Source organism: Pan troglodytes, chromosome 1 (assembly GCF_028858775.2).
Source record: "Pan troglodytes isolate AG18354 chromosome 1, NHGRI_mPanTro3-v2.0_pri, whole genome shotgun sequence".
Taxonomy (NCBI): domain Eukaryota; kingdom Metazoa; phylum Chordata; class Mammalia; order Primates; family Hominidae; genus Pan; species Pan troglodytes.
In genome coordinates, this window is record NC_072398.2 from 86,591,531 (window position 1) to 86,606,458 (window position 14,928).

Sequence of the window (14,928 nt, forward strand, 5' to 3'; positions counted from 1 at the left end):
AGGAATACAGATCTGAATATGATGATCCACTACTGATAAGGAGTAGACGTGGGGCAAAACAAAATGGTAAATCTAGTCATATAGGAAATGCGTACATACAAAGTAAAGACTTGGTACAGAAGTACTAACAATTTGACAGGGAAGAGCACAGGGAAGATAACTAAAGAAAGTAACAACTGAGCTGTTTTAAGATCAATATGATTTTATCACACAGATAACTGGGCATGGGTAGGCAGGGAATTGAATGCAACTTTGTTTTATTTATTGTTTTTCTCTTTTTTAGATGGAGCCTGGCTCTGTCGCCCAGGCTGGAGTGCAGTGGTGCAATCTCGGCTCACTGCAACCACTGCCTCCTAGATTCAAGCAATTCTCATGCCTAAGCCTCCCGAGTAGCTGGGATTACAGGCGCATGCCACCATGCCTGGCTAATTTTTTTCTGTTTTATTTTTGAGACATGGTCTCACTCTGTCACCTGGGCTGGAGCGCAGTTGGTGTCATCACAGCTCACTGCAGCCTTGACCTCCCGGGCGCAGGTGATCCTCCCACCTCAGCCTCCCAGGTAGCTGGGACTACAGGTGTATGCCACCATGCCAGGCTAATTTTTCTATTTTTTGTATAGAAAGGGTTTCACCATGTTTCCCAGGTTGGTCTCGAACTCCTGGCTCAAGAGATCCACCCACCTCAGCCTCACAAAATGTTGGGATTACAGGCGTGTGCCACTGTGCCTGGCCTGAATGGCATTTTAATAAGAGGATCAGAAAGAGGAAAAAGGATGGACTTTGCAGAAATACAGGTAGGTGCAGCTGCAGCATGAAATATAAATAGGGAAAGAGATAGGAGACATGATTGACAGGTGGAGCCAGATTGTAAAAAGTCTTATATGCCAATTCAAGAGAATTTGATATAATTTTGAAGGCAAATGGGCAGAATAGGAAATAAAATGAGGAATTTTAAACATGAGTAGCATGATCAGGCTTCTCTTTAAAAATGAAAACTGTTAGCAGTATTAAGAGACAAGAGGGCAGGAGACAGGGATCTTCTAAGAAACTCTAGTAAAAGATCAAGGACTAAACCAAGTAGTATCTGAGGAAATGAAAAAGGGAAGCTGGATCTGGAAGGAATTACTGGGTTGACTAGCATGCAATCTAGCACAGTGGTGACTCTGAAGTTAGATATTCATTTGTCCACTGTGTAAACCCTAGGAAGTAAGCTAAACAATCCATTTCCTTAACCATAAAATGAAGTGAACATTAATATCTTCCTAATAGGCTTCTTGGGAGGATTAACCAAAAAGCATTTAGCACGTTTGGTGCAAAATAACGTTCAGTTAGTCACTATTCTACTATCAGGGAGATGAAGAGATTGAGCTACTCCTAAGTAGCCCTGGAATAAAGGCCTGCTTCTGCTTTTCAATCCTAACCAATGCCCTTTGTTTAGATGAGTGGTTCTAAAAGTGCAGTCTCCACACTAGCAGCAGCAACAGCCCCACCTGAGAACTTGTTAGAAATGCAAATTCTCGAATCCCACAAAGAACTAGTCAGAAACTCTAGGTGCGGGGCCCAGCAGTCGGTAGCCTAACAGGCCCTCCCAGGTGATTCTGTTATATGCTGAAGGATGAGAATTACTGGTTTAAATATTCTTAACTCCAGTCTAAGTTATTAAAACAGTCTCTTAGGGTGTCCCTTCTAACAACATTTTCCTGTTGAATTTATCTTCCAGATCTGTCACTGACTTCCCAAAACAACATGCCAATGCCACTCCCAGACAGACCAGTATATAAATACCACCTCTCAGTTTTATGAAATGTCGGGCAAGTCTCTTTATTTGGGTTAATTGGGTCTCTGCTGTCTCAGTTAATTGGGTCTCAGGTTATTTGGGTTTCAGTTCCCATGTGGAAAAAGGGAACATTAAACATGATATAAGCTAAAATGGTACCCATCACCTAGTTGATGCTTCATGATTTATGGCTGTTTTATTACTATTGCACCTATTATCTCATTTGGTCCTCACAACATAAAAATACAGCTATTATCAAAGCAGAATCACTGGATTAAAGATATCCAAGTTGATAAAACAGCCAAGATTAGAACACAAATTTCCTGACTCTGAACTCTGGTTCTTTTCATTAGACCTGGCTGTTTCTACAATATCAAGAACACTTTTCCAAAATAAAAAATTACATGTCAGTATTACCAATATGATGCAAGATTTCCAAAAATGAAAAATCATATTCTTTAGAAATGGGTGGTTAAAGCTACATGGAAATTTTTAATGGCAGCTTTTAGTTAAAATTAAATCAGAAAATAAATATATTTACCTGTTATCTGAATATTTATACTAAGTATAGAAAAAGTTGAAATTAAAAAGCAACTCCTTTATTTTTAAGCTTTTATTTTATCACTCTTATCAAACACACATCAGAAAGCATTATCAACAGTGCATCTTATGGTAAGTCAGTTTACAACAAAACTGAACAAGGCAATTGTGTTTACAGAAAAAGTCTTCAGCAAAAAAGTATGCAATACAGTCAACTGAAACGCATTGTTCACACTTTTTAGGAATACAGGAAAGTGGAAAATAAAAGTTCTTTGCTATTCAGCAGGAAAGAGTTTAAAAGACTTGAATGGAAATCAGAAATTTAGGGATTTGAGAAAATAACTTTTTGGTACTGACACACATCTACATACATAGTCCCACTTAGTTTTTGTTTTTTGTTTTTTCTTTAAAAAAAAAAAACAAAAGCTCACAAACAATAAGACATCACAAATAATACAGCAGAACCACAGTGCCAAGAAATGCCAAGACCAATATGCTACTGAAACAACTGGTAGAAATGTTAGACAACTATTCACTATGTATTGTAATATTCTTGTAGTTCTGAGGTGAAGGTAAACCAACAGGAGAGATTACTCCTTGTAACTGGCTTTGGTTTAAGTGATCTTTCACATTTTTTTCTAACCATACCTTCTTATAAAAAATGTAGCAATTACATGTTACTGAGGGAAAACACTACTAGGTTTTAATATTCACAACCAACTACTCCAGCTGACACAGGATGCCATCAACCATTAAAATTTATTGATCATACTTAGATTTTCTAAGGCTGATCAACAGATAGCAAAGATGGAACCCTTTTGGGAAAAAATAAAATCCCTTCTACCCCAGTTTTGACACTGTTAAGAGGTTATAAAGGAATGTTAAATTATTTAAGATATTTCAAAAAAGAATTAAGAATGGAAGAGTAAATTCTGCTGGAAAAGATATGGCAGCTTTACAGTCTGCAAAGTAAATAATCTACAGAGATGCAGCTTAACTTTTTTTTTTATTATAATAAACATACTTATTTCCATAAGGTGCTGTGACTTTGCAGCTAGTGCATACTAATGCCACCCACTGTACCCAATGTGCAAAAGGAAATAATGGAGATGGCTAACCTCCAGTTTTCTGATCCTTGATTTGCATAAGTGGTGATGTACACCAAATACACAAAAGCTGGAGTATAAATATTTTTAAAAATTAGGCCAAACTGAATATAGATATTTAATCTGGTTTCACAAACTCTTAAAATAATTTTCTAGGAAACAATGATGAGGAATGTGTAGGAAAGGCAATGTTTCTATGCTAGCGGTACCAAACCTGGAACTTTAAGTATCATTTTTTCGCTCATTAACTATATAGAAGATTACTAAGACCAGTAAGGGAGCCATTTTCTTCCCCTTCTCTATTTTTATTACTTATCTCTCTCCTCTTTACTCTTAAAATTGGCAATCTTCTGACAACCCAAGCTAATAAAATAATATAGCTATATATAATTCAAATAACTAAAGAACTTTTGAGTCCATATATGCAGGATTTTTGAATACCTCACTACATTTGCTCTTATACCTTCACTGTCCTGGTATCATAAATATTATTAAGGGAAGATAACTTAGAAGGGGAAAGCAATTCCAACCTGGGATAAAAAAGTGATTACAAATAATTATCTTGTTGATAGTAAGGGCTTATGGTAACAAGTAGCTCTGATTTTTCACATAAAGATCCCCCCCCCCTAAAAAAAACAAAATACAAACAATTCCAGTTTTTTTCCCCCAGAATGTGACTTATTTCCATTATACAAAGCAGTATAACAAAATAAGCTCTCTTCCGCACAAAAAATGATTAATGGTTTATAAGACAAATAAGTAGAATGCTTCTCTTTGCCTTTAAATTAAAATACTATGAACCTAGGTAACAAAACATACATGGCTTTCTTCAAAAGAGCCACAAGATTTTTTCTGGTTATTGTGACAGCTACCCAATTTAATGGGAAATAACACTCAAGCAGTCATTTGATAAGTTTCCCATGAATTTCAGCATTTACAGTGCCACAAACACAACTGCCACAATTATGACAACTCTCTGAAAAGCACAAATAAAGCAAATTTAAAACATTAATCCTCATAAGCAGTACAAGGCAGAACAAAAGTGCTGAGTGGTAGGAAAATGAATAAAAATTTCCTATCAGGAGAATAAAGTTTGTGTAAACTATCTTATATCCTGAAGATCACTTTAATGACCACCTATAAAATACAAAGTTTCCTAAATACTCTCTGATTTATAGATATTTCTCTTACAGTCCACTGCTCCTATAAAATTACAGCAAAAAATATTAAAATTATTTACCTTCTTCTTAAATATCCATGGCACTTGTCAAGTACATGCTACTGTGAATCTACTGGTCATTATATAATTTAAAAATAGTGAAAAACATCTGAGGGAGGTGGCTACAATAACGAACATGACATATCCTACAGTATCAGGCAGAGAAGCTATCCTAAAACAAAATCTTTACAATTCTGGGTACTCCAAAAACTAAAATATCCATGTTCTTCTGTGATTAAGAATGGGACTTATCTTAATATACCACAAGAGGCTCAGCTCTGTATGATGGAGACAACGTTTTTATATTCATCAAGAAAGCTAGTAAGTAATACTAACTTGAAAAACTACCATCTCAAAATAAAGGTGATTGACAGAGCACCTTAAGAAATGGGGATTCTTTTGAGCTAATTGTGACCAAGTACTTGTCTATATGTGACCATAATTGACAAGAAATGAAATTATATCAGAGAGCTACAGTAATAAAATTTGATGAAGGAACCTGATATTAAAAACAGAACTAGAGATCCAAGGAAGAATTAAATTCTGCCAGACAATTCTGGCTTTTCCATCATATATAATATTGGAATAAAATCAAATATGAATAGTTTTACATATACAAAAAAATAAGGTAAACCAAGGCTATTTCCAGGCAGACAGTGAATATATATATGAAAAATAAAACAAAGGTAAACCCAGAAAATTTTGGACTTTTATACTATCATATGTGACTCAATCTAAAAGTTACTCCAGGAAAAAGGCAGAAGTGCTATTAATTATCATCATCTGGGAAGCTTTCACCCAAATGAGTTTTAATATTTTCCAGGAAACACAAGGCACTTGCTTAAATCTTTATCTACACATCCATCAGACTCAAAGTCATGATGTGATTCCAATGTACCCGAATCTGAATAAAGCCACCTAGCATGTACCCTTGCATAAGTGTCTAGGTAAATATATGGTTACTGAGTGTCTCCCCTACTCCTTCACCCAGTAACTATGTTGTTACAATTACTATCATTTACAATGGTGCTGATTTTCATTAAATTAACTGTAAAAAAAAAAAAAAAGTCATGCTGCCAAGTATACTGATAGTAGAACTTATGTGTAAGATAGGCCTAACAGTCAGAAAATAAGACCTAAAACAAAAAGATACCGAAATGTTAGTTATCTGCATGATGAATTAACTAAAACAAGCCATGAAACAGCATCTGATAAGTGCTCTAACTCCGCCTTTTATTCCAGAAAAGTAACTGATGCCCTTACCAGAGTGAAGGTCCAGTGTAATAAGACAGAAAAAAGCCTTCTGCACATGGTTTCTCTTCAGCTTTCTCTATATGGCAGCATTCCTTATAATAAACTTGCTCAATAGTTAAAATATAAGCAACATGAATCTAGAAGACAAGTTAAATAAGTATTCGGAGATTTTCTTTTAAAAAATAATTTAACATATCTCAGCACTCTTTAGCAGCTGGAGTACCAAAAAGAAGGCAATATTTCTCTCAATAAAAACAAAGAGAAGTTCGAGTAAAACCATACTTATGGTTTTTGTTCTAAAAGCAGCCAGTTTGGCTCAAGGCATAGCAGAAAGCGAATCCCTCTAAAGAGAGCTGCTATATTGGTGGCCACAAAAAAGGAAGACATCCAGTGGTAATAAATGCGGATCTCTTATTGCAAGAGGATAGTTTTAAAAATTCCTTTAAAAGGCAGTCAGTACTTTTAGTTAATGCCGTCTCTTACTGAGGTGTCCAACTCTACTTGTTTTTGTCCTGTAAATACAGCATTAGTTTTGACAGTGGCTAGCTAGCTACCCCCTCCAAATATATTTCAAAAGAATCAAGTATTTCCCACAAAATAATCACTGTATGTGCCTTTTCTGGGTGTACAATGTGCCACAGTAATACCCCAAAGAAGTAACTGGAAAGGTGAGAGGCAAGGAAGCACAGGTATTAATTTAGGGAATGAAACACTACCTGAGACAAAATTTGCCCAAAAGGGTAGGGGTTAAGTGACATGACCCCTCACCTCTTTACCCTTTCTCTCAAAAAGAAAATTTCTAGGTCTTTCAATAACTTCAATAAACCAAAATCCCTATGTATATATTTCATCCTAATCATGAAACTTGTATCTTTTGATATTTGGTTCAGTTTTAAGAAAGATAATATCACAGGAGGGAGGGGTAATCTGCTAATGTGATCTTTGGTAGAACGGGCTAAGAGCTATAAAATAATTTCAATCACAGGAGGCATTTCTTTTTCAATTCTCTGGCTTTAATATAAAACATCTAGCCAGGTGTGGTGGCAAGCGCCTGTAAACCCAGCTACTGGGGAGGCTGAGACAGGAGAATCGCTCAAACCTGCGAGGCAGAGGTTGCAGTGAGCTGAGATTGAGCCACTGCACTCCAGCCTGGGCAACAGAGCAAGACATCATCTCAAAAACAAAAAACAAACAAAAAAAAACCATCTAATTAAATGCATGGTTAATTCAAGGCTCATCAATTATTCCCTCAGCTCCCTTAAAATCTAGTAACCATCTTCTGTAACAAAATTCTACAGTGTCAAGCACTAAATATATGTATGAATGTATCAGCAATAAGATGACAATCAAAGAATGCTGTGAAGATTGGCATCAAGATGTTAGCAGCATACTGCAGGACTAGGCTTAGAAGCCTACCTGCAGTTTATTTGTAAGGATTTTTCTTTTGGGGGCGGAGGGGAGAGAAAAGTAAATGTGCTAACTTAGGATACTTGCCCTTATAAAGAATTCCTTTGTATCCCATGTTCATCGTATTTAAGGACCTGATGTTTCTAATCACCACAAAATCTGCTACCCATATGAACATTTAGGAAAGTTTAGGTCTTCACAATACTGGTTCTGCCCACTTGAATTCTGACTTGAAAACAAACCAATTCATAAATTTGTTGATTATAAATTTTCAGGACTTATAATCAACTCCTGAAAGGGCCAAAATAAAAAATAATAGTTCTTCCTTCTAAGGGCATGTATTGGGGAACATGCCACAAGACCCTTTGGTAATTCATAAATCAGCCTCCTTATGCCAAATTTGGTTTCATAATAAACATTAAAGGAGAGTCCTGAATTTGACAATTATAAATAACTAAAATGTCAAACAGTAATTGTTTGAATGGGGTAAAGTATTTCATTCTGTAAAATGCAAATTCTAATTGGACTCTCAGCAACCCGCATGGCAAACATAAGGAAATGTGAGGAGGCTTCCAGCAGGGAAAGATAGAAGACTTTTTCCTTAGGAAAAAATTAATAAATAAAAAAATTAATAACCTGTATATAACTTGTCTTTTTTTTTTTTGGTATAATCAGTGCTTCATAAAGGTATCCTAATTTTTATATCTTTAAAGACAACCTACCATGAAATAAGAATCCATAATTATAATTCTAAAAACCATGTAATCAACTTGTGTCCATGAACTCACGCATAGCAGCATCCTCTACTCAGGGACACATTAGGTTGCTATGAATCCTTTTAAGAATTCTTTGAGTTTTTCTTCCTTTCTACTTCTACCTCATTGTATCTACACCTTTCTTAACTACCTTGCAGTCAAAAGCCAAACTACCTGGGATGCTGTTCCTCTAGTTTGTCTTCAGCTAAGGATAGAGGCAAAGAATGAGGGAAGGGGAGGAAAAAGGGAGCAGGGATACGAGAAACAGAAAGGAAGAAAAAAGAATCCTTTTATTTTCCACCCTCTCTTCGCCCATTTGTTTTCTTTTCCCTTCACTGTACATCTAATTCTTTTGACCCACTTCAATTTTCATCATAGTAGGTAGAGCCACATCTTGAGAAACCTTAAAACTATAGATTTACTACAAAAAAGATGAGCTAATACAAAGTCTAAAGTAAACTAAAAGAGGGGTTGATTTACATCTGGCACAACTTAGTCTTTGTTCCAATCATTTTAGAAGTCTCAATTTAACTCCAGGCTAGACTCCAGTTTGTTCTGGGCCTCTCAGGAATTATGTTTTGTCATTTACATTGTATCAGACAGACTACCTCTCAAAAAATGTATATCCTAAATCTTACGGATGTGAAACAGGTAGGGAAGAAATGAGTATAGACTGTATTAGCTCACAGGATTCACACTATGAAGTACACTGACTCAAATTTTCTCTAATCATTCATACTCGCACATTCACTCAAGCATACATACTAGACATAAAAATTGTGCAAGATCAAGCATCAGCTTTCTATTTTAAAAGCCTTAATTTAAAAAAACTTAGGCTCACTGCAGTTCCTTTAGAGGAATATTCAGTACTACAGTACTGCTTTAAGAAAAAATTCACAACTCAGTGTTAAGAACACAGTAGGTAACTGCTGCTTGACAATTACTTAACATTACTGAGAGCATCCAGTGCCAGCTTATGGATATCAACAATAAGGAAGAACCACTGGACAACATAAAGAAATAATCTGTAAATGATGTCACCAAATCTAACAAATTTGTTAGTATTTACCAAGACATGATATTATTCATCCTTGCTTCATGATCCATGAAATAATTAAGAGTTTTTTAGGCTACATACTGAAGAGCAACACCTGCTCTCCTGCACAAAAAAGGGTTGCCCACATGGATGCTCTAAAACCCCTCAATGTATAGCTGAGAGGTCTTGTCCTACTCAGTGCCAAATGTATGCAACGCAGTCACTGCTTGGGCAATGGCTGCACATTAGTAGGATTAAATAAATGTATAAAGTACCTTCTTAAAATGGTAAGGGGGTAATCCTGCATTCATATGTGGAATAACCCAAGAAATGGAAGAGGAGAAAAAGGAAACAGTCCTTAGGTTACTGATTAAAGCAAGGTTTGATACAGATATCCCCTCTTGTAGGCACTCAGCGGGTAGAATGTAGCCACAACAAATTTCCCATCAAACATCCTTCCAGTCAGTAATTTCTGCGCAGCTTTGGAATCACCAGCATTTGCATACTCAACAAAGACCTGAAAGAAGACAGAGAAAAAAACATTTCATTTCCACCAAGATTGTTTTAGACCAGTGCTTTACCACCTTTAATGTATATACATCAACTGGAGATGTTATTAAAATGCAGATTTTGCTTCCTTAGGTCTGAGATGTTGCCTGAGTTTCTGTTCTAAACAAACTTCCAGGTGATGCCAATGCTGCTGGTCTATGAACTATACTTCAGGACAGCAAGGTTTAGAATACTTCCTCACAACTCAGCTCAACTTTGAAAAATCTCTCAAAGACAAGTTGTGTGAATCATGTACAATCTTTTGCTAAGGTCGTTACAGGAGTGATGAATAACACTAGACATCTGCCAAAGATACGGCTGAATAGCTCAGACAGCAACTGCATTTCAATGGTACCTGGATGATAATCTGTACTTTTAGAAGTGAAAAAGGAAAAAATATTGGTCAACAGCTGCTGGAAATTGCACCTATTAGGAAGTACAATTTGGCTGGGTGCAGGGGCTCACTCTTGTAATCTGAGCACTTTGGGAGGCTAAGGCAGGTGGATCACGAGGTCAGGAATTCGAGATCAGCCTGACCAACACGGTGAAACCCTGTCTCTACTAAAAATACAAAAATTAGCTGGGCAAGGTGGCACACACCTGTAATCCCAGCTACCCAGGAGGCTGAGGCAGGAGAATCACTTGAACCCGGGAGGCGAAGGTTGCAGGGAGCTGAGATTGCGCCACTGTACTCCAGCCCGGGCAACAACAGAGCAAGACTCCATCTCAAAAACAAACAAACAAAATCTAACCGGGCGTGGTAGCATGTGCCTGTAATCCCAGCTACTTGGGAGGCAGAGTTGGGAAGATCACTTGAGCTCAGGAAGTCGAGGCTGCAATGAGCCAAGATCACGACACTGTATGTGCTCCAGCCTGGGTGACAGAGCAAGACCCTGTCCCCTCCCCCACCCCACCCCAAAAAGGAATAATGAATCTATTCCTGATTTTTTTTTACCTGATTCTTAATTATGCCCAAACCTATAGACCAAAGTTCGATAAATGAGTAGACATGCATTTACAGAAGGAATATCATGTTTTCTATCATACTCCTTGCTTCAGATAGGCTATACTTTTCTATACTACACCATCCCACACTAAGAAAGGCATCTTATTTTTATAAATTATTATGAAATTAATAGGGCTGTATCATTTTAATTCTGATTATTTTTATAATTGCATTATCAGATGCATTCATTATTTTTCAGTGTTTTTTGTAACATTCCTTATAAAATCATGTTTGCTTGAATTAAAAATTCAAATGAAGAATGGCTTTGACAACTAGGTAATGGACATTTTCAAAAGCCTAGATAGATTAAATCTGTGAGTCCAAGAGTTTATCAAAAGCTGCTTTCACTCTCCTTTAAATGTCAGTGAAAACTTCTCAAAATAGCAACTTTCCTCTCACTGATACTTTTTTCATATCATCTTAAACCTGGATACTTCTCTCTGGAAAAGACTTCTCCTGTCTCTCTATTCTGTATCTTCCACTTCATTTTGACCACTGGGGCTAATATTGAGTCAGATCATGTTAGTCCTTCATTCGAAATCTTCCAATACCTTGCCCTAGTTCAGAGTAAAAGCCAATGTAATCTCAATACTCTACCCAGCTCATTCTACTTAATATGCCCCCTACCACTCCCTAATCTCTCTGATCTAATCTCCTACTATTCTTTCTCACTCTGCTACAGCCACATTGGCCTCCCCAAATCTGCCAGGAATACTCAGGGCCTTGGATCTTGCTGTTCCTTTTGCCTAAAATTCTCTTCCTTGCTTCCCTCAAATCTTGATTCATATGACCTTCTCAGATGTCCTTCCCTACTAACCCATTTAAAAGTGCAACCCACCCTACCTACCCCAGCACTCCTTAAGTTTCTTCCTTAATCTGTTTTTCTCCCTAGCACTTATCACCACACTTTTAAAAATCTGATTTGACCACTTTTATGATGGGTACCTAGAACATAATAAATGCTCAATAAATATCAGTTAAATGACTAAACAGCAAGGATACAATTATACATATTAGTATTCAGTATGTGATACTAAATGTAAAACTATTATCACTAGTTTGGCAATAACTTTTCATTAGGACTAGAATAAAACTGTTCATATTTTTGTTTTCATATTTTTTCAGTTGTCAGGAATGTTCATAATACTAAGCTATTAAGATAAAATGATAGCTGGGCGCAGTGGCTCACGCCTTTAATCCCAGCACTTAGGGAGACTGAATCGGGTGGATCTCTTGAATTCAGGTGTTCAAGACCACCCTGGACAACACAGCAAAACCTCGTTTCTACAAAAAATTAGCCAGGTGTGGTGGCACATGTGCTTTTGTAGTTCCAGCTACTCGGGAGGCTGAGGCAGAAGGATCACTTGAGCCTGGAAGGTAGAGGTTGCAGAGAGCTGAGATCGCACCACTGCACTCCAGCCTGGGAAACAGAGTGAGACCCTGTCTCAAAAAAAAAGATAAAATAAAATAATCCACAACCAGAGATGACTTCACCCCCTAGAGGACAGACACCTGGCAGTGTCTAGAGACATTTTTTTTGTTCAAAGTGGGTAGAAATCAGGAAACCTGTTAAACGTTCTATAGTGTAGAGGACAGCTACTCCAACAAAAAATTATCAGGCTCAATGTCAATAATGTCAAGAATGAGAAACCCTAAGACAAAGCAAACCAAAATTCTATCTCTCAAAAAATAAAAATACTACAAATAAATATTTTCTTACATTGTCATATAATTTAATTTGGAATTAGAGTTTCTAAAGAAAATGCGGTGCTAACAGTTTTAGCCCACATTTTAAAGGTGAAAAAAATGAGGATCATCACGAAGCTAATCATATTGAGGCTAGAACTCAGGTTCAAGAATTCTCAGTCCAGCACACTTTCCTTCTTTAAACTATCACTGATAGTTTCTATTACAATTAGAACCTAACCTAATTGGCTTTCTAACTCTACCTAATTAGAACAAAATTAGACTAAATCATTTCTCCAGCTGAACCTGAAATAAAGTATGATTTAGCAGTTGGTGTTACTGTTTTTTTTTTTTTTTTTTAAGATGGAGTCTTGCTCTGTCACCCAGGCTGGAGTGCCATAAAGCAATCTCAGCTTGCTGCAGCTCAGCCTCCCAAGTTCAAGCAAATTTCCTGCCTCAGCCCCCTGAAGAGCTGGGACTATAGGCCCCTGCCACCACACCTGGCTAATTTTTGTATTTTTAGTAGAGAGGGGGTTTCACCACGTTGGCCGGGCTGGTCTCAAACTCCTGACCTCAGGTGATCCACCCGCCTCGGCCTCCCAAAGTGCTAGGATTACACGCACGAGCCACCTCCTGGCCTGGTGTTACTGTTTACAGTGGCTCAAAAGTAGTTTTTTTTTTTTTGAGATGGAGTCTCACACTGTTGCCCAGGCTGGAGTGCAGTGGCATGACCTCCACTCACTACAACCTCCACCTCCCAGGTTCAAGCGATTCTCCTGCCTCAGCCCCGCCAAGTAGCTGGGATTAGAGGCATGCACCACCACGCCCAGCTAATTTTTTGTATTTTTAGTAGAGAAAGGGTTTCACCATGTTGGCCAGGCTGGTCTCAAACTCCTGATCTCGTGATCCGCCTGCCTTGGCCTCCCAAAGTGCTGGGATTATAGGCGTGAGCCACTGCGCCCAGCCAAAAGTAGTTTTTTTTTTTTGAGATGAAGTCTCACTCATTTCTCCTGGCCCAGGCTGGAGTGCAGTGGCAGGATCTTGGCTCACTGCAACCTCTGCCTCCTGAGTTCAAGTGATTCTCCTGCTTCAGCCTCCCAAGGAGCTGGGATTACAGGCATGTGCCACCACGCCTGGCTAACTTTTGTATTTTCAGTAGAGACAGGGCTTCACCATCTCTGAACTCCTAACCTCAAGTAATCCACCCACCTCAGCCTCCCAAAGTGCTGGGATTACAGGCGTAACCACCACACCCAGCCAATATTTAAAAAAAAAATTTTTTTTAAGTGCTAAAAAAATGCAAGCATATTATAGAACTTTTAGAAGAAGTAAAAAGTACAAGTCAGAATATAAAAATCATTAAAATGCAAAACTCATAATCCTTAGCAAAATTTTGTTGTACATCTTCCTACAGAACTAAAACATTTAACACAGAATTTTAATAACCTCTGAGTAATCTGCAATTATGAAAATATTCACTTACTTGTCCTCTGCCAGGATTTTCCTTTGGAACAAGTAGAGATACCACTGGTCCATATTTTTGACACTCCTCTTTTACATCTTCTACAACATCTGATTATTAAAACATATAACAGTAACTGCTCTGATATAATAAACAAGTATTCAACATTTAAAATTTTTTAATCATCAAAGAATTCAGGAATACATAACTAGTAATGAGGTCATTTTATGTCTTGAATAGTTGACATTCAAATGATTCAAAATTATAAATAATAGTCTTCCACCTTCTACTCTCCTTGAAGGCAACACATAGTATCAGTTTCTCTTCCTTCTTTCTTTTTTTTTTTTTTTTAGACAGAGTATCGCTGTCGCCCAGGCTGGAGTGCAGTGGCGTGACACTGCAACCTCCACCTCTCGGGTTCAAGCGATTCTTCTCCCTCAGCCTCCCGAGTAGCTGGGACTACAGGCGTGCACCACCACACCCAGCTAATTTTTGTATGTTTAGTAGAGATGGGGTTTCACCATATTGGCCAGGCTGTTCTCGAACTCCTGGTTTTGTGATCCGCCCACCTCAGCCTCCTAAAGTGCTGGGATTACAGGCGTGAGCCACTGCGCCTGGCCAATTTCTTCTGTATTCTGCCATTATTATAAACTTATATACAAGCAAATATGAAATTTAAAAAAACCTTGCTTTTTATATTAAATATGTCCTTTAAGATATTTCCAAATTATCACATAAAATTTTCTCATTTGTTTTAATGGTTATGAAATATTTTATTCTATGAATATTCAATATATTATATACTATGTCCAGTACTAATTAGACAATTTCCAAACTTTTACCATTAAAAACAGTACTGCAATCGATAACCCCCCTATGCATATCTCATTTCATTTGTGTATTTCTTTCTTTCCTTTTTGTTTTTTGAGATGGAGTCTTGCTCTGTTCCTAGGCTGGAGTGTAGTGGCACGATCTCGGCTCACTGCAACCTCCACCTCCCGGGTTCAAGTGATTCTCCTGCCTTAGCCTCCTGGGTAGCTGGGATTACAGGTGTGTGTCACCTTGCCCAGCTAATTTTTGTATTTTTAGTAGAGACAGGGTTTCACCGTATTGGTCAGGCTGATCTCGAATT

The 14,928-nt window shown here is 37.5% G+C and overlaps 1 protein-coding gene across 2 annotated transcripts in view; it reads right to left on the bottom strand.

Annotated features, from left to right (window-relative positions):
• Positions 1-2,374: 2,374 nt before the first annotated feature.
• Positions 2,375-14,928, bottom strand: part of UHMK1 (U2AF homology motif kinase 1) — a 31,354-nt gene continuing 18,800 nt past the window's right edge. Inside the window, exons 7-8 of one of the 2 annotated variants that reach the window (XM_001174268.8) lie at positions 13,818-13,906; positions 2,375-9,610 (exon numbers count right to left, since the gene is read on the bottom strand). In XM_001174268.8, coding sequence (XP_001174268.1) covers positions 9,464-9,610; positions 13,818-13,906 — 236 coding nt within the window. In that variant the 3' untranslated portion in view covers positions 2,375-9,463. The remainder of the gene's footprint in view (positions 9,611-13,817; positions 13,907-14,928) is intronic. The other variant, XM_063796019.1, reaches the window with a different exon arrangement.